The following is a 20,186-nucleotide window of genomic DNA, read 5'->3' as shown; positions in this document are numbered from 1 at the left end:
GTCATACTTAATGATCACATTTTTAAGATGTAAATGTCATTTGTGCTATTAAGGGCATGTTTGGCAAACACTAACAAACTCTTCCATTAGAATATTTTTGGGGCCAGTTGTGAGATATGTCTGGGTAGAGGGAGAATTGACTTAAACAAAAAAAGGAAAAAATGAAACTCAAAACTAGCTTATTTAGTTTACCTCTTCCTTTAATGGAGTGGGTCCCACGATCTCCACCCAACCCATGCATGGTGCTAGGCTCACCATCTTACATCACATGTCTGGGAAGTGATACATTGGCCTCCATTCCCCCTGTATAGCATGGGCCAAAAATGCTACTTTATGTATAAAGCTCCAATTTAATTACATTGCATTTTTATGCACCAAAAACAAACTGATCCAAACGAGCAGTCCTAATTACAGATTATCATGTAGTTTAGAGAAGAATCCTAAATATTGTGTTAACCCTAGCCATCCAGACCAACAAAAAGTCCAGATCAAAATCATCACACAATTCATCCATGAAAAGAAAACACAGTAGCACAAGTGACCATATGTTCAGCTTCTAATTTCTAATCACTTTTGTATTGAGCATTGAATCCGACACAGCGACCCACTTTGTGAAATGTCTTGAACTTAGGAGAAACTGCATCATCAAGTAGACAAAGAAGACATTGAATTGTTGAGAATTGCCCGTCGAGAAATTCGAACGTTCATTACATCTTTGGCCACTAGCTCGAAGAAGCACTCATCTCCTTCTACAAGCTTGTTAATAACTGTGAAACGTCGCCAACCACCAAACAAACAAGTTCTATTATGGGGACTCTTCCTGTGATATATTGTCGCTGCTATCCACCTTCTTTCTGGATCTATAAGTGTGATGTTATTTCTGTTGCCAAGACTGTTCGCCACTACGAATTTCTGCGGAATACTCTGCAACTCAAAAATCCCAAAATATCTAACAGGAGTTCATGCATTCCACTACTTGTACATTTATTATAAAGTAAGCATTTAACTTGACATGGAGTCCTATGGTGCAACTTGGGTCGAGGTGAGTCACAACTCGAAACTCGTGAGAGTTGACTCAACTTGGCATTGCAATGAGTTGCCTGGTCAACAACTCCACGATTTTTATGAGTCTACCTTCACACTTGAGTTAACTCGACTAGGTCTACTTACGGGTTGAAGTTTTCGAGTTTTTAAACTATAACATTGAGCTTTTGCCAAAAAAAAGTTTTCGACGTTTCGAGGTTGAAGTTTTGGACTCATACTAAATCAAATTTCACGACGAAAACTCAACCTAAATTTAAAAAAAAGTGACCTGAGATTCAGGTCGAGGTACACAATAACTTCAAAGAAAATATTCATAGATCAAGCCAAAGAGGAGAGGAAAGTTTAAAAACACTAACCATGTAGTTCCGGTCCAGATTACATGTCTTTATGGTAGCCAAGAAGTAAGGAGCTTTGGGCCTGTAAGAATTTCTTCCTTCAAATCCTACCTTCAGTCCTCCTGAATGTAGAGATGAAACCCACACCAATAGAGATGAAGCCCACATTAAAATATACAAAATTCAGGTGACAAAGAAAAAGATAAATGTAGGGAAAAATTGTAATAGTAGATGAACAAAGTGACTCTTTAGAATAAGGAAAGAGAATAGAAGGAGAGAAAGAGAAAGAAGCAGGCAAGACAAGCTGAAGCTTTCTCTTAAAGACTCTATTACCCCACATATGCGGGTGGCTACATGGAAATAAGTCCCGAGGATGAAATGCCTGCGCCAGGAGCAATGGCTACACCCCAAGTTCAAGACAGTCAGTATGCCCTTACTTTGAGAAAAAGAGAAGAGTAAAAGAGGAGAAAGCCTTGTTGAAAATGAGACTCTAAGCCTTATTTTATAGAAGATAAAAAGACATGAAAGCACCCTTTCAAATGAAAACAACATCTTTTAACAACGCAAATGGCTTTTGAGTAGAAGTACCATTTCACATAAAAAGATGTATCTTTTTGAAAAATTTAATTTTTCTATTTTTAAAAATAAAATATTTTAAAAATATCCAACAATAAAAACCCAAGCTTTTCATTTGAGGGGAATAATACTACAGAAAAGCTTAACATAAAAGGCTTTGAAAATGCAGACCACCTGTTAGGAGTAAAAACCGGCCATCCAATAAGTGCATGACACATGGCTCTCCCGCCAAACTTGAAGGGACCGAACTTGCCTATTACAGCGCGAGGTTAAAAAGGTCATGTCATCTCCAATATTAGCAACTTCGAGTAAGGAGGAAAGTGCCCTAGAAGGGAGTTTGAATCCCATGAGGTAACCTTCCTAAAAGCTCAGTTGCAAAAATAGAAACCGAGTTCCATTAGAAAACTCAAGGATCTCCATGTTAAATATGGAAACCAACTCCTAAGGGAAGTCAACCAGTAAGGAAATAATCCAAAAAAGGCAAGTATTCTAAACTGCTTAGGACATTCACTCTATAAAAAGACCCCCACGCTCAAAGGTACGTATCTAACATCCAAGGGACCGTTACTCTACTCTTTTTTCTTTTTCTTTTTTTTGCTTTGATTATCGCCTGCTGTGACGATTTTTGACTTAAGAGTCGAAGGGTCTTCCCGGAGTCCATACTCCGGGACCTCTAACATGTGTTCTTTGAGCGCAGGACGTGCAAGGATCGAAGTTCAACCCAAGCTCATCCGACCGAAGTAGATTTTGGCACCAACAGATTGGCGGCGTCCGAGGGACCCTTCAACTTTCTTAAGTAGAAGAAGAACCCCCTTCCAAACAGCATAATGACTAGGAGCCAGTAAACCCTCCAGAGATCTGCCTCTGTGAGAGACCCTCCAGGGGGGCTGAGATCAACTCCTTCAGATCGAAGAGTAGGCTCCTCAAATCCCCAATGCACCTACACTTGACCAGTTCGACAATCTGCCCCGACAAGCAGTCAACCTGGCCAGTAAACTTCAAACTTTCATTGCCGGTGTGACTGTACCACCGACTGCACCTCCTGAGTGACACACAATGAGAGTAGCCGATGGACCGGCCAATCCAGTGTCCCCAGAGCAAGTCTACCGTGTTTCTCCCGGAAGGAACCTAAGGAGCTTGTGCCCATCAAGGAGCAACACTAATTCCCTCTGCATCAAGCCCGGATCCGCCCACCGCACCAAACCACACTACGGTCGCCGACCTTGCAATCTCAGCTATCGCCAATCTTCAACGCTAAATCCAAGAGATGCAGCAGAAGATCAACGAGCGGAAAGAAAAAAGGCCCCTTGGACGAGTCATGTGCAAGGCCTTCTCCTTGATGCTGAAGAAGTCCGACAGTAGCTGGTACTTCAGATTACAGTCGGGCTCTATCTCCTTCTTCCAAGATCTCAACCACAAATACGTCGCTTATTTTGCAAATGACCGGCCTCGACATAAGAGTTCTGATGTCCTCAAGCAAGGAATAGGCGAATCCCTATGGGAGTATGTCGGCTGGTTGAATGCCGAGCTATCCCAAATTCTAGAGGTTGATCAATCTGTAGCACTAACCGCCATGATGATAGGAGATTGGAATCGTGACCTCAAGCTATCCTTCGCCTTAGAACCTGTCAAAACACTCAGGGGCCTACTGGCTCGGGAACACAAATACATGCATCCTGAAGAAGCCATTGTTGCAAAAAAAGAGGTCGAGCTTGCTCGATCTTGGGAAAAGAAAAAAAGGACAAGAATACTCCAAGGAGGGTGCTGAGCCGAGATAGCAAGCTCGTCAGAATAGTTGGACTTCGGGAAATAACCGAAGCCCTCCTCGAAGGTTCGAGAAGTATACTCTGCGCAACACCTCCATGACAAACATCCTAATGGATATCGCCGAAAGAGGCAACGTCAAGTGGCCAAAGAAGATGAAAGCCAATAATAAAAAGTGAGATATGAGTAAGTATTGTAGATTTCACTAGGATCACGGACACAACACTGATGAGTGTTAGCACCTCAAGAAGCAGTAGATTGAAAGACTAATTGAGAGCGGATACGTCGATAGGTACATCCAAAACCAAGACCGCCCTAGGAGTGATGACTAGTCCCCAAGTGATGACCGCCGATCTCCATGACGTAGAGGTGATGATCGAGCATGGCGCACCCGGGAGCCCAGAGCAAGGTTGCCAGAGCGGGAATCGAAAGCGGGAATCGAAGGCTCCCAGGGAAGAATCCTGCTCAAGGTTGCCAGAGCGGGAATCAAAACGGGAATCGAAAGCGGGAATTGAAGGCTCCCAGGGAAGAATCCTGCTTCCTTGACCCAGAGTAGAAAGGGAGTACCCTATATTGGCTGGCGTCATCAACACAATTGTTGAGGACCGACAGTCGAAGGGCAGACTACTGCGGAGCGAAAATCCTACGCCAACCAAGTACACTGCATGCATGGTCCGAGCAAAAAATCGAAGATCAATCCACCAAAGCCCGGTCAGGTAATCTCCTTCTTCAACGAAGAATACGATGGGGTTCACTTACCCCATGACAACATTATGGTCGTGACAATGACCATCGCCAATTTTGACGTCAAAACAATCCTCGTCGACAATGGAAGTTCCGTCAACTTCTTGTACTACGATGCATTCAAGTAAATGAATCTCTGCTCAGAATGGATCAGAGCGGTGGATTGGTCCCTCTACGGATTCTCCGGAGACACGGTCAAGGTTGAAGGGCCCATCGAGCTTCCTGTTACTGTAGTAACTGACCCATGCCAGAAAACAATCGTGGGAACCTTCTTGGTCGTCCGGGTACCTTCGGCATACAATGACATTATTGGTCGGCCCGCACTGAACGCCTTGAAAGCTGTAGCCATCTCAAGATAAAGTTTCCTACCGATCACGGGGTAGGTGAAGTCAAAGCCGATCAAGAGACATCTCGCTTATGCTATGTTGCCGCCCTGAAGGGTACTAATAAGATGAAAGAATCCCTCTCCATCGAAACACCTGATCTTAGAGATGAGGGTCGGGTTATAGCCAGCCGAAGAGTTGACAAAAGTGCCACTCTTTGAAGGCGAGGACAACCGAAGTATCCAGATCAGTTCCCTCCTCCAAGGTGAGACTAAAATCAACTTGATAAATTTTCTAAGGGCCAATGCTGACGTATTCGCATGGTCCGAGGCCGACATGCCGGGGATTTCTGCTGAAATCGCCATTCACAAGCCGACCGTCGATCCAACCTTCAAACTTGTAAGGTAAAAGAAGCAAAACTTAGCTTCTGAAAGTCAGTTACATATCAAGGAAGATGTAGATAAGCTACTCCAACCCAAATTCGTTCGAGAAATTCATTACTCAGGTTGGCTTGTCAATGTTGTAATGGTCAAGAAACCCAACAGGAAGTGGTGGATTTGTATCGACTTTATCGATTTAAACCGAGCTTGCCCGAGGGACCATTATCCTCCTCCTCGGATCGATCTCCTTATCAATGCTACCATCAGACATGACCTCCTAAGCTTCATGTATGCCTTCTCCGGTTAAAACCAAATTCAAATGTAGGTGCCGAACATCCACAAGACGTCCTTCATCACTGAGCAAGGACTTTACTGCAACCACGTCATGCCCTTCGGATTGAAGAACGTGGGAGCGACTTACCAGAGGCTTGTCAACAAGCTCTCCAAGCAACAGATCAACTGGAATATGGAAGTTTATGTTGACGATATGCTCGTCAAGAGTCTCAAGGCCGAGTAGGCATGTGGCCGACCTTGAAGAATCTTTCATCGTGCTGGGACAATTACAGATGAAGCTTAATTCCTCTAAGTGCACGTTTGAGGTAACCTTTGGAAAATTCCTTGGTTTCATGGTTAGCCAAAGAGGAATTGAGGCGAATCCCGAAAAAATTAAGGTTGTCCTTGACATGGCCCCGCCGAAAACCATACGGGACGTGCAAAGACTCACCGGACGAATCACTAAATTGAGCCGGTTCATGTCCAAATATGTAGAAAAGTGCCTTCTGTTCCTCACAGTACTGAGGAACATGAAGGAATTCAAGTGGACCAAGGAATGCCAAGATGCTTTTGAACAACTAACGAACTACTTCGTTTCACCCACCTTACTCCCAAAGCCCGAACCCAGCAAGGATCTCTATTTATACCTGGATGTGTCTTCGAAAGCGGTGAGTGCTCTTTTTAGTGGAACGAGAAAAAAAAAATCAGCGTCCGATATATTACACCAGCTGAGTTCTCCATGATGCAAAAATGAGATATTAAAAGATAGAGAAGTTTGCCTTCGTCATGGTCATTACAGAGCGAAAGTTGTGCCCTTCTAATCTCACTCCATCATAGTACTGACCAACCAACCGCTTCACAAAATTCTCCAAAAACAGGACTTCTCCGGATGATTAATCGATTAGTCTATCAAGCTTGGTAATTGTTCTATTTACACTTCAAACCTTGGTTAGCCATTAAGTCTCATGCCCTGGCTCGCTTTGTCATGATGTGTGTGATCTTGGCCGAAGACTCCGGAGGGCAGGAGGCTCTCAGTCTGAACAAGGCGAAGATTCCCGAATGTTATTCATTGATGGCTCCTCCAAAGCCAGTCGGAGCGGTGTCGGACTAATCTTGGCCGGTCCCAATGAGCTCTTCCTAGATTACGTCTTGTGCTTCATGTTCAAGAAGTTCAATAACGAAGCCGAATATGAGACACTCCTAGAAGACATGGACCTTGCGCTCAAGATAAAAAAGACATGGACCTTGCGCTCAAGATAAAAGCCTACCATTTGAAATCCCGCAGCGATTCCCAACTCATCGTCGGGCAGGTCACCAGCCTTTACGAAGCTAAGGAACCAAGGATGTTGAAGTACCTGGAAAAGGTACGAGAAAAATTGAAAAGTTCGTAATCGTGCAAATCCCAAGAACGGAGAACTTCAAAGCAGATGCCATGAGATAATTGGCATCCTCCAACGGCACGGACTTGGGCACGTTATACACTGAAGTTCTCATGCGTAGCATCAATCGGGAAGAAGAAACAATGCAGGTCATTCCTAAGCCAAGCTGGATGGACCCCTTCCTGGAATATTTGATGAACGGTGTTCTCCCCAAGACAGGAAGGCAGCTCGAAGGTTGATCGCCGAAGCCACCCAATACACACTTGTTGGAGACAATCTCTACAAGCGGTCCTACACGTGGCCGTGCTTAAAATGCCTTCACCCCTTCGAAGCTAATTACACCCACCAAGAAGTCCACGAAGGGATTTGCAGTGATCACTAACGGGGGCAAGGTCCTCGCACAGAAGATCATGAGGCACGCCTTTTTCTGGCCATCCAAACTGAAGGACACTCAAGACTTTGTTAAAAAAGTGTGAAAAATTTAAGAAATTCTCCTCAATGACATGCCAGCCGGCCATGCAGAATACTCCCATGATGAATCTGATCCCCTTCGCTATGTGGGGGATGGACCTCCTCGGCCCATTCCCTCCAGTAGATAGTGGACAATGGTATTCGTTGCTATTGACTACTTTACTAAGTGGTTCGAAGTTGACCATGTGGGGAAGAGTGGAAGATCACCTTCAAAGCCACTAAGTTCTTCTACAACCAGGTTATATGCCAGTTTGGGATTCCTCAAATACTCATTACCGACAACAGGCCGTGGTTCGCTAGTGTAAACAGTTTTGCAAAGGGCTGAGCATCAACCATCGATTCACCTAGGTGGAATACCCCAGGCAAATGGGCAAGTCAAAGTCACCAACCAAACTCTGTTACAGAGTATCAAGAAGCTCCTTGAAGACACCAAAGGTGACATAGTGTGCCCAATATTTTGTGGTCCAAGTAGCCAAATCATGCAATTGGGTGCTCTTTCCTATGTTCTATTGAGTGGGCTCTGTTGGTCAGTCACTAGAGAGCAGTTGTTAATAATATGGAAGATTGGAGGAAGCTTTCGGGTGTGAATTCCATTAAAGTATAAAAGAACTTCAAATACAGGGACAGGGACCGAACCCTGAGCCCGGGTTACTCTCCTAATAGGCCCTGCATCCACTCATGTGGACACTACCATCGACTCCTAATTTGACCCGGCTTCCCGATCAGAAACTAGTAAGGGTTTGGACACTCCTAGGGGAAGGTCGGTATTCGTGGACCCCGAATCCGCTCTCCTACTCTCTCCTTCATTCTACTCTTCTTCCTCATGATCTCCATCTTCTCTATCACCACTCATCTCCAACTCTTCCTCCCCGTTCATTATCTCCACATCTTCACTTTCCAGCAAGAAAAACCGGAGATAACGGAATGGATTTGTTTTCCCTCTCGTAATTCGAACCCTCCGGATTTTGGGAATCCGTAGCATCGGACATTCCGACAAGAAAACATAAAAAAGAAAATGGAAGAGAGAGAGAGAGAGAGAGAGAGAGAGAGAGAGAGAAGGGAGGAGGGGACTTACTGAAATGGAGAGAGACTGGAAGAGAAGAAAACGAAGGGTTGAGTTAGCCGTGGGCCATCGCACGCTTGTCGGAAATGGAAGGAGGATCGCCGGAAATAGAAGAAGGATTGCCGGAGATGGAAGAGAGATTGCTGGAGTTTTCCCGCTCTCAAAAGTCGAAATGGGAGGAAATGAGAGGGAGAACCCTCTTATATAGAAGTGGTTCATCGCATTGCTTCATAAGACGAGACACCCCTCAACGTTGCAACCACTTATTGAGCCATGGGATTGGCTCCAATTATGATGACATTACGAACGTAATGTTTGTCATTAATGACAGGGTGTCGTTTCCCCTCCCAAGGGCGCGGCTTTTCGAAACCCAAGGTAGGGTGACGGTTCACCTTCCCGCCAAAATTTCATTAAGTCTCCAACTCCTCTGAGCTTGAGCGAATGATCGCCTACCTTCCCCAAGTTTGAAGGAACCGAGGTCAAAGATCCAAGCCCCGGACCATGCAGAATTTTTCCGAGCTTTTGAAAGCTCTGCGAAGATGGAAACATGAATCCAATCACAGTAGGAAGTTCGGTGCAAAGATGAGGAAAGCCCTAAGCCCATACAAACTACTCCCTCGACCCCAAAACCGCTCGAGGAAGTGAGGGGCAATATGTCAGGAGTAATATCCAGCCATCTAATGAGTGCATAACACGTGACCCTAACGCCAAACTTGAAGGGGCTGAACTTGTCTATTACAAGGAGAGGTTAAAAAGGACATTTCATCTCCAATATTGGCAACTCCGAGTAATGAGGAAAGTGCCCTAGAAGGGAGTTCGAATCCCATGAGGCAAGATTCAATAGAAACTGAGTTCCATTAAGAAACTCGAGGATCTCCAGGTTTAAACATGGTGTTAGGGAAGTCGGCCATAAAGAGAGACTCAAAAAAGAGAGACCCAAAAAGGGCAAATATGCTAAAATGCCTAGGACTCGGACTCATAGAAAGACCTACACTCAAAGCTACGCATCTACCATCCAAGGCACCGTTACTCTGCTCTTTTGTTGATTGGATTATCTCCTGTTGTGCCGATTTCTGACTTGAGTGTCGGAGGGTCTTCCTGGAGTCCAAACTCCAGGACCTCCTACTAGTGTTCTTTGAGCGTAAGACGTGCAGGGATCGAAGTTCAACCCAAGCTCATCCTACCGAAGCAGATTTTGGCACCAACACCACCCATATGATTTTACAGCAATCTAGACCCTTCATCTTGTAGGCCATATTCTGAAATGACATAGCTATTAAATCCCACTTCGAAGATGAGCTTAATTATCAAATTAATAGCTTCAACAGAGTGATTTTTCAAAAGGTCTTCATTTTGAAAACATGTGGATGGTTCCAACAAAAGCTAGATTCTTATCCTATATATTAAGAGCCACTCTAAAAAGTTACAGAAAAAATCATAAGAAACTTACCCTTTGAAGCCTCCACATGTTCTTCAACCTTCCTTTCTCTTTGGCATTCCATCTTTTCCACACCCTTTAAAACAAGAGGGGAATAATTTTTCTCACATGCAGTTTCATCAAATATAGTGACATGGAAAACCATATTTCCTTCAAATCTAAATACTAAAATATCGCCAGAACAGAGACCATGATCTTCTACAAAATCTTCCCAACCCTCTTCAAAGAAAACTCCATTGATGTGTCCTCTAACTTTCACATGCCATGATTTTCCAAGAGGACTTTTGAGGACTGCTATGTCACTCTTCTCTCCTACCAAATATCTGTTAAATGCAATCGGTATGGACTGCAAAACATGCAACAAAATCTTAGACTATCCTTCAATTTAGATTTGATTATACCATAACGTCCTATGCACCAAAAAAATGGGTTATGTGAAAGAAAAGAAGAGGACTAAACTTACAATTTTCTGAAAAAATTCGGTAATGATGATCTTTACAAACTGTGGCTGGTGTGAAGATGTTTCCTTCATTTCCCCATCTGAAAAGAGTTTTTGATCATTCATCTGTGTTTTTTTTTCTTTTTCAGTCCATTTCTTCTTTTGATTTTCCTCTTCCCTTCTTATTCTTTTCTTGTTTGTTCTTTGTTTTTTCAGCCCAGTAATGATTCTTTACAGGTTTCACAGAGCGTACAGCTCAAGACTGAATTTCACACACGGTAAGAGAGAGAGATCCTAAGCATTCAATTGAGATTCGTTGAAAGTTTGCATTTTGGGATACGTGATGTCATTTTTTGTTTTCTTGCGCATGTGTCCTGACTCCTGATAGAGGGACATTGTGTTTTCCGGATTCCACTTTTGTTCGGCACACTCGTCTATTAATATTTAATAATAAACGGATTTGCTAGGCAATTTATTTGGCAAAACGACATTTTGCGGTTTACTTTTGTTGCACATAACAAGTAGTGGGGTGCAACTTGGGAGGGCTCAACCCGAACCCGACGGGTTCAACCCCGGAAAAAATCGGGTTCGAGTTCGGGTCAGGTTCGGGTTGACGGCTTGGGCAACCGACCCGAGTGAACCCGACTTTTTTAATAATATATTGTTTTAATTTTTTAAGCTAAAACTCTCGGGTTGAGTCGGGTTGAAGTCGGGTTGGGTCGGGTTGGCAAAAAGGGTTCCTCGGGTCGGGTTGAACCTTGTCGGGTCGAGTCGGGTTCGGGCTGACCAAATGGTTGCTCGGGTTAGGTTCGGGTTGGCCTCAACTCGACCCAAGTTGCACCCCTATTAACAGCCGCCTCTGATGCCGAGAAGATTTTTTATTTGGATTTCTCACATTTGCAGCCCATTTTGCGCTGTGATTTGGAACCGGATCAAATCCTTGGACTTCCAAATCAGCAACTAACAGTGAAAAAAAATAGATTTCTAAATATGCTATTGAAATAAGTAATTGGAAATCCACAAATCCAGCAGTTTCCTTCACCCTCTTTGCTCCTCAACCTCCCCTCTCCAATTGAAAGTACGCTCACAGTGAAAAAAATCATATTTCCAAATATGCTGTGGAAATAAGTAATTGGAAATCCACAAATCTGGCAGTTTCCTTCACCCACTTTGCTCCTCAACCTCTCCCCTCCAGTAGAAAGCTAGGTTTTAAATTTTCGGTCCAAAATCCGAAATTTCGGTCGAGACCGAAACCGAAATTGGGTTAAGTTGAAACATTGCAAAATTTCGATCGAAATTTCAAATTTTCATCCCCGAAATTTCAAATTTAAGGAATATCCCTAAAAAATTTGAATTCTATTCGTTATTTAATATTATCCACCGAAATTTCGAACGGGATAAAATATTACTTTTTTCCTATTTCGACGGATTTCGAATGAAATTTCAAAATTTGGCTTGAAATTTCGGTTTTGATGAGGACCGAAATGCATTCCGAAACTGAAATTTAAAACCTTGGTAGAAAGTACCCCCTACCCTCTCTGTCTCCCTCAACATGAGCTAGCGGATCTATTCATTTTTTATTCAAAATTCATTTCCAAATCCAAATACAACATATGAGGTATCTAAATGGGCCCTAAATGAATAGACAAAATCTACTATAAGGTGGCTGTTCTCTACTGCAAAAGGGAGCCAAGAAATAATTACTTTTTGCGAAATTTGTCATGCAAATCTGGTAAACTCCTACTTTCATGTCCTGGTCTATGGAAAGATCTTCCTTATTCTTCCACTTTTTATTAGGGAGATGATTTTTTCACCCCGCCCCCACTAGGATTATAGCCCTCTTTTAAAGTGAATTGTGGGCAGACTCAACGCTTTTTGACTTCAAATCACATTAAAAGGGGGTGCATAATCCTACAGGGGGTGAAAAAATCATCACCCTTTTATTAAGGGAAATGATTGCGGCGCTCCAATAAAGATGCGCGCAGCATCTTGTCGTGTAGTATTTAAAGGGCTGTCAGACGAATATTACGGTTCTCAAAAACGTGGTTTTAAATTTCTGATTTTGGTCAAAACCTAAACCAAAACGTACCGAAACCGACATTCCCAAAATTTTGAAAAAATAACTTTTTTTTCTTTACGGAATTTCAACCGAAATTCTCAAAATTTCAGTAATTTCGGCCCAAAAAGCTGAACTGAAATTTTGAAACTTTCTATTGAAATTCAGCCATAATTTCAGGATTTCAGCCAAAAATTAGGTTTCGGCCCGGACCGAAATTTTACTGAAACCGAAATTTAAAACCATGCTCAAAATTAAAAGCTCTTACAAACCCTTTAAACACTACACAAAAAAATGCTTCGCGCATTTTTATCAAACATTGGAGTGCTGAAATCATTTCCCTTTTATTAAATAGGCAAAACGAATGTGAGATTGCATAAAAATTCTTAAATGTTCAGTGAGTGGTTGGATTTGGGATCCCTGATTTATTGCATCGTACAATCCAAGTGCATATAAAGCATAAAAAATGCCTTCTTCTTATCATTTTGGTTTTTCATCTTCACCATCGTCGATGACCATCTTGCAACTCTTACGAAGAAGAAAACAGAAGAATCGATACTGGAAAAATGGAAGGCGCTGGTGTTAGTACTTGAATGTTCCGTCTAACAAATCCTCTGTTTGATTAGTGCGTGAAGGTTCCGCCTAATTAAATTTCCCTACTTGTTACTGCGTGTAACAAGCATAATTTTTTATGCCGAAAAATAACAGTTGCGTGTAACAAGCAGTAATAAGCAGAATCTTGGGGTCTAGCAAAATAAAAAAGAAGGGGAAGAAGGAAAAAAAAATTGATGCCAAAAAATGGAAGATGCTACAAAAAATAGAAAAGAAGAGGAAGAAAGAAAAAAAAGAAGAATCGATGCCAAGAAAAAATGGAAGAATACAGAAAAAATAGAAAAGAGGAAGAAGAAGAACTAAGAGTACCATCTCGGTCGATTCGGGGTCATCTCTGTCTAACTCAAGGTCTTGACCCCGAGTTTGACCAAGATGAGCGATGACCCCGAGTTAGACCGAGATGACCCAAGTAAGACCGGAATGGCCCTGAATAAGTTCGAGATGACCCCAAGTCAGACAGAGATGTCCTTGAGTTGATTGTGAGTCGGAGGACTTGTCTTTTGGATTGTACAACACCACAATCCAATCACCTTGATTTATGGTGTCATTCACTGAAAATTTCAGAATTTTTATGGAATTTCTTAGTCGTTTATCCTTTAAATAATCCTAAATAAATTTCTAAAGCAAATACGTATGAGAAGAGATGCATGGTTTCTTTCATTAATTTTATTTGCCTTGCAATTTGCCAAAAGCCTATTGATAGAAAGTGAAACACCCTAGACCACATTGAGACTAGGGGTGTTCCTGTCGAATTAACCTTAGAAGGTGTAATTTGAAATTCGTGAAGTTAGAAGGACAAATTTGTCAATTTATACAAGACCTAGGGTTCCAATATATGTGTGTGTGTGTGTGTGTGTGTGAGAGAGAGAGAGAGAGAGGAGAGTGGGTACTCCCTGGAGTAGATAACTTATCTACTCCCTACCTTAAAATAACAGTTAGGGCCACATTGTTTGGGTGATCCAAAGCATTCATTTGATGGGCCCTCACATAGATAGGGTGTGCCCAAAAAATCAGCTCGATAGGATCATCCTAACCCTATGAACTATGGAGGCAAAAGATGGATAGATTTGTGCAGGTTTATACACGTCCATTTTTGCCTCCACAGTTCATAGGGTTAGGATGATTCTATCGAGCTGATTTTTTGGGCACACCTTGTCTATGTGGGGGGACATCAAATGAATGCTTTGGATCACCCAAACAATGTGGCCCCAACTGTTATTTTAAGCTAGGGAGTAGATAAGTTATCTACTCCAGGGTGTACCTGTGTGTAGGGCTGCAACTCGAGCCGGGTTTTACCCGACCCGCATCGACCCGACCCGAAAATAGCTTGGGTCGGGTTCAAGTTTCATGGGTTTCGGGTCGAGCCGGGTTCAGCATTCAAAAGCCCGCATGAATCTCGAGTCGAGCCGGGTTTGAAGGGGCCCGACCCGACCCGACCCGAGTTACATAAGTTATAGTATGTACATTTTTTTCTATTGTTAGTTAAAAGTTAAAGGGATAATTACATTTACACCCCCTCTAGTTTCTGACACATCCACTTCCACCCCTATAGTTTAAAACGTGACAAATACACCCTTGTAGTTTCAATTTGTTTAAGGTAGGCCCCCTCAGCTGAAGGTTCGTCCATAGATTGAAGGGTTAGGATGATCCGATGGAGCTGATTTTTTGGGGACACCCTATCTATGTCAGGACCCATCAAATGAACGCTTTGGATCATCCAAACAATGTGGGCCCACGTTATTTGGATGATTTTTTGGTAGTGTTTGGATTTGGGTAGGGGCCCACATTATTTGGACGATCCAAAGCGTTCATTTGATGGGTCTTGACATAGATATGGTGTGCCCAAAAAATCAGCTCCATCGGATCATCCTAACCCTTCAATCTATGAACGAACCTTCAGCTGAGGGGGCAAACCTTAAACAAATTGAAACTACAGGGGTGTATTTGTCACGTTTTAAACTATAGGGGTAGAAGTGGATGTGTCAGAAACTAGAGGGGGTGTAAATGTAATTATCCCAAAGTTAAAAGTGAAAACCCACGCACCCACTGTTACTGTATGTGAGTGTAACTTCTGCTTCTATGAGTTGAGTTGATTCAAGTGTTTGATTCAGCATTGTTTGATTGTACTTACAACATTGTTTGATTACAGCATTGTTTGATTCAAGTGTGATGTGAGTGTAATTACATCATTGTTTGATTCAAGTGTAATGTGAGTGTAATTTCTGCTTCTATGAGTTGAGTTGCCTTGCCAAACAAGAATTTTCCTTAAAAATTTGCGTCAACGTGAAAAAACCCGACCCGACCCGAACCGACCCGAGATTTATCATGGGTAGGGCCGGGTTTGGGAATCGTGGGTTTTCCGAAAAAAAACCCGACCCGACCCGACCCGAGATATTTCTCGGGTAGGGTTGGGTTCTCCAAAACCCGACCCGCCCGACCCGAGTTGCAGCCCTACCTGTGTGTGTGTGTCTATACACACACACTCTTATACTCTTGTAACTGGATGTATTTTTTTCAGCAGAAACCCTAGAGGAGGAGAGGACGATGGCTGAGTAAGATTTCTTTGAACCTGAATATTGACCTTGAGGTAAGGAAAATAATTTGATTATTAATTTTTTTAAAATAAGGTTGATGAGAAGTAGGATATGTCATTTAATATTCAATTGATGAGACATTACCTATTCTGTTGCTGGCCATCGGTTCTCAATAATGTTGTTGCCATGGACGAAAGGTTGACTAATCCTAGGGTGAGGCAGTACTGGTTGCCTCCCCAGCTCCGCCTGCGAGCGAAACTCCAAGAGTAACTTGGGGTTCGGAGGTGTTGTGCGAGGCTACTTCTGGTTCAGGTTATTTTTCCCTTGTAAACCAGCTCCATTTCCATTCTGCACACTACCGTGAGGATCAATCACACTCTCGTTTGGTTTAGCGGTTCCAATGTCTGGTTGGTCTGCCACGGGAGGACCTCTCTTGCCATTGAGGCATTGTGGAGTGGAAATCGCCAACAACGGTGAGGTTTGGTGGAAAATTATACATTGGTTACGAATTTTGGCTTCATTCACCCGGGGAAAATATAGAGGGGGCACTAAACGGGGCCTCCCGGAGCAGGGATCCGCCTAGTTAAAACTCGAACTATCTATGGTAGCTGCTGGATAGCTCCAGTGTGGCGTAGCTGCTGGACTGGCTTATTACTCTGCCAAAGAGGCGGTTGTACGGGTGCTGCCGTTGCCATTCTATCAGAAAGCAAACCAAACAGTCTCTCTGCCTCCTTGAAAAAATTCTTGCTAAAGGAGTGAAAGGGACATCTCAGAAATCTGGCGAGCCACCATTTGAGACAATCATGGGAATTCTCATCCCCGTGTATCCTAAACGTATAGGCCACATCCTAAATTAACACGAGCACGATAGAGCTTTGTCCTTGTGAGGGAGTTCCTCCACTCGGCGAAATGGGTTTAGGATTCTCCCCTAGGAAAGGATTTTCGTGATTAGAAGTCCTTCAATCATGTGTTTTGGCACTCTTAAAAATGTTAGAGCCACTAGCATTCTCGGGAGCACCGATGCTTGCACTTTTACTTCTAGTATTAAGAGCCATTTAACGCCACGTAATTCATTGTGGTCTTATAGGACTTGCCATAAAATGGTTGTTCGGTCTAAGATGCCTTGGTGCAGTCGGCCAGTGGGCTAATTGTGGTGTGTGTGTGTGTGTGTGTGTGTGTGTGTGTGTGTGTGTGTGAGAGAGAGAGAGAGAGAGAGAGAGAGAGAGAGAGAGAGAGAGAGAGAGAGAGAATGCGCAGGCTGTCCACCCTCCTAGGAGGCAAAGTTGGAAACTCAATTCATAGGGGTAGATGAACAAAACATTTTTATCCCATGGGATTTTATTTCAAGCATTGAGAAGAAGAGGGGAATGACACTTCTTCCTTGGGCTCCTCTGCCTTTATACAGAAGGAAAGGACTTTTTACAATGCAAATGTGACGCCAAATGTGAGGATGTCGACACACGCAAAATATGAATGGCACGTTGACACGCGTAGAATGTGAACGACTCGTGATTAAAATGTCGATGCGCACAAAATGCAAATGACGCCGCTGATGCACACATAATGCAAATGACTTTCAGGGTCGACATACATGGCGGTCTAACTAACTAAGAGAACAATGATGGTGAGACGCCGGTGAGGGGATAGTCGAACTAAAGATCTAACTCACCTAGGAAGATGAATTCATTGCTTCCCTAATCCAAAGATCTACAGCTAGGAAAAGTAAAAAAGTACAGCGCTGGAAAGACAAAACATAAAATGATAAAACATGTTGTTTGGTTCTGGGACACCTTACTTGGAGACATACGTCTCCATATATAGCTTTATTTGGGTAACAGCTCCAGACTCACCTAGGAAGATGAACTCATTGCTTCCCTAATCCAAAGATCTATAGCTACGAAAAGTAAAAAAGTATAGTACTGGAAAGGAAAAAGATAAAATGATGTTTTTAAATTGTATTGCAAGGGAAAGGATTTGGAGTTAATTTTGAAAAAGTTCTATGAATTATTTGAGATACCCTTTGAAGGAAGAAGAATTTTTTTCTGGGGCAAGGATGAGATTGCAAAGAATGTCTTTGACGGGGATCAAGCATACAAAACACTTGGGGTTGAGGCACCTCGGATGGAAAGACTATTGTCCAAGCAAGCACCATGAAAAATAAAGCATGTCTCCTCCACAAGATTGTGGCAAACAACATTACCCCCAAGGCTGGAAATTTCGATGCAGTTAGACCACTCGAAACTATGATCATCTACTATATCCTGAAAGGAACCAAGTTAAATTTGGGATATATCATCCTAGGACACATGGATGAGGCTGCCAAGTGTGGCAGTGGGGTTCTTCCCTTTGGCATGCTCATCACTATTATACTGAGGGCCTTCGTTGAAGAGAGTGTTGATGCTAAGGCAAAGCATCTAGATCCTCCCATCAACTCCAAGACTATCTCTCAGATGCAGATTGAAAAAGGTAAAGGTAAGACAGAGCTGGGAGTAGTGGATCAAGTGGCAGTAGATGAGGCATTGGTGATGAGGGAGATCATGAGATGGATGCCAAGCAGGAGGTGGATCCAGCATACTATGGTGCTCGGATTGCCAGGATGGAGGGCGCAGTTGATTAGCTTAGTACACAGTTTGGTGAGTTCCTCACAAAATATGTTCACGATGAGTCACCGAGAAAGGCTGATCATGTGGCTAAGTTGAGAGGCCAGGCTGAGATCATGAGAGGACAGGCAGAACTTATGAGGATGCTATCAACGATGCAGAGTGGACAGCACCCTGTCCCTGACTTCTATCAGGACCCTCCTCAGTTTTCCGATGGATCTGATTATGTTTCCTGTTGTGTTTGTTTTGGGATTAGTTTGGTTTTGTTGATGTTAGATTGTTCCAGCCATGTGTGGCTCTTTATGTTCCAGACTATGGGGGTGTACTTACGTTGTTGGGCATGTATTCACTGGTGGTTGTTATGTTTGTAGTGGATGTGTACAGTGGTGAACAGCACTAGACTCTCCCACCTTATTTTGGTGTTCTAAGGTTGTCATGTACTTGATAATAGTAGGGGCATTTGGTTCTCATATATTCTGGAATGATGTATGGAGCTTCATGTTCACACGCGCGTGCGCCCTCACACACACTCTCTCTCTCTCTCTCTCTCACACACACACACACACACACACACAAACATATGTTTATCTTTTGTGGACATAGCATTGTCTCAAACTCTATATGTCTCATGCGTTATATCTCTATTTGAGAATGTCTGAGGTATCTCAGTATTTCCCCAGTACTTGTATTGACTCAATGGTTAGGATGTTAAACCTTAAAGTTTAAAAACTACTCAATTAGTGCTCATGCCTTCTTTTGAAGGAACCGCACTATCACATTAATCAAAACATCTAATTAATTTGTCTTAAGCCAGCATCCTTAAACCATGAAATGTGGCACATATTCAGAGGGAGCATGGTAGTTGATTGCGTCAAAATCTAGTTCCGTTGATCTTAAGGCTGATAGAGCTCCAACCTAGCTATGATCTATGGTCACAAAGAAAGCGTTAGTAGTTCCGGAGATTTGGCTCCGGAAAGCCACTCCGACGACCAAGTCAGATATCGATTCCACAGTAAAAAGCCAAGTAATAGAACTACGAGCAATAAAGAAATGCTTATCTAAAGGTTCCCAAGATTTTCTGGGTCAAGTGAATGATTATCACTCTGGTAGGGAAGAAGGTGATGAAAGATCCAGCCCCCTTTCTTGTCTGGGCACTGGGCTTTTATAGGCAGAGGGGCTGCTGCACCGGTGCCTGGTGTGAATACCACGTGTTCAGGCTTATTCGTGAGCTGAATCATAATTGAACATCACTTAGTCAATAAATGTGTCTTAAATGCATGTGGCAAGTGGAGTAGAATGGAGTGGCCTTCTTGGGGGAGGCAACACGCTTTCTAGTGCTTACGTGTGTGAGTGGGGAGTAGGTCACATCAGATCGATCCCCTCCGAGGCCACATGTCCAAAAAGGGCGCTTAGGACCATACGTCATGAGATGGGCCTGTTTCCGAGACCTTCCCTTGGGCCACATGTCTTAAAGAGCACCTAGGATCTTAAGTCACGATGTGGGCCAATTCCCAACGGTAGGATTTGAGATCTAAAAACAGTTATACAAACAAATCAAGCAATCATGCAATTATTGCTTAAGGGTTTGATTTCAGAGTCCTTACTTTATAAACTCTTGGCAATTCTGTTTCAGTACAGCCCTTTGGATTCATATACTGTAATGTGAAATGTGAAATCTGTCTTCTTGTTGAACTTATCATATGATTCCCTATGAGTTTATCATATCTATGATAAGTACTTGGTTGTGTTTGGCTTATCATGTTTGATCTTAAGTGATTATCTCTACTTCATTGATAAGATTTTTTAATATGAGCCTGATCCTGCATATCTTTCTAAAAATCATCATCATAGGATTGGATTCATGCTACCTATCTCATTTCCTATGAGTTATGAACACTTATCATGCATGTTCTAAACTGTTCACACTATGCATCATGATAAGCTTCCTTATTTGAGCCAAACATTGACGTCAGAATTAGAAAAGCTTTGGAAACATTGACTTCAGAATTCTGATTGTTTTATAAAGTTGTGACTATATGTTAATTTACATTTTTAGAAATAATTTTCTTCAAAATCCTTACTTTTAAATGTTTTAACTCACATCCTCAGGCTGAATGAAAATTTACTGCAAAAGAAACAAACCTCACGAGTAAGA

At 42.7% G+C, this 20,186-nt stretch overlaps 1 protein-coding gene across 3 annotated transcripts; it reads right to left on the bottom strand.

The window, feature by feature from the left end:
* Positions 1-108: 108 nt before the first annotated feature.
* On the bottom strand, positions 109-10,535 carry LOC143857878 (putative B3 domain-containing protein Os04g0346900). Of its 3 annotated transcripts, none has more exons than XM_077368402.1 (4): positions 10,254-10,535; positions 9,803-10,136; positions 1,401-1,501; positions 109-303 (listed from the first exon to the last, which is right to left on the bottom strand). In XM_077368402.1, the coding sequence occupies exons 1-4, from the start codon at positions 10,353-10,355 to the stop codon at positions 265-267; spliced, it is 576 nt and encodes a 191-aa protein (XP_077224517.1). In that variant the 5' UTR covers positions 10,356-10,535; the 3' UTR covers positions 109-264. The 3 variants fall into 3 exon arrangements, with proteins under 3 accessions (XP_077224517.1, XP_077224515.1, XP_077224516.1); XM_077368400.1 differs by lacking the exon at positions 109-303 and adding an exon at positions 314-924; XM_077368401.1 differs by lacking the exon at positions 109-303 and adding an exon at positions 314-912.
* Positions 10,536-20,186: the final 9,651 nt, after the last annotated feature.

Source organism: Tasmannia lanceolata, unplaced genomic scaffold, assembly GCF_043159265.1.
Source record: "Tasmannia lanceolata isolate RefF3 unplaced genomic scaffold, GAP_Taslan_0.1 ptg000025l, whole genome shotgun sequence".
In the NCBI taxonomy this organism is placed as follows: Eukaryota; Viridiplantae; Streptophyta; class Magnoliopsida; order Canellales; family Winteraceae; genus Tasmannia; species Tasmannia lanceolata.
The sequence above is the reverse complement of the archived record's forward strand: the minus strand, read 5'-3'. Positions and strand labels throughout refer to the sequence as shown.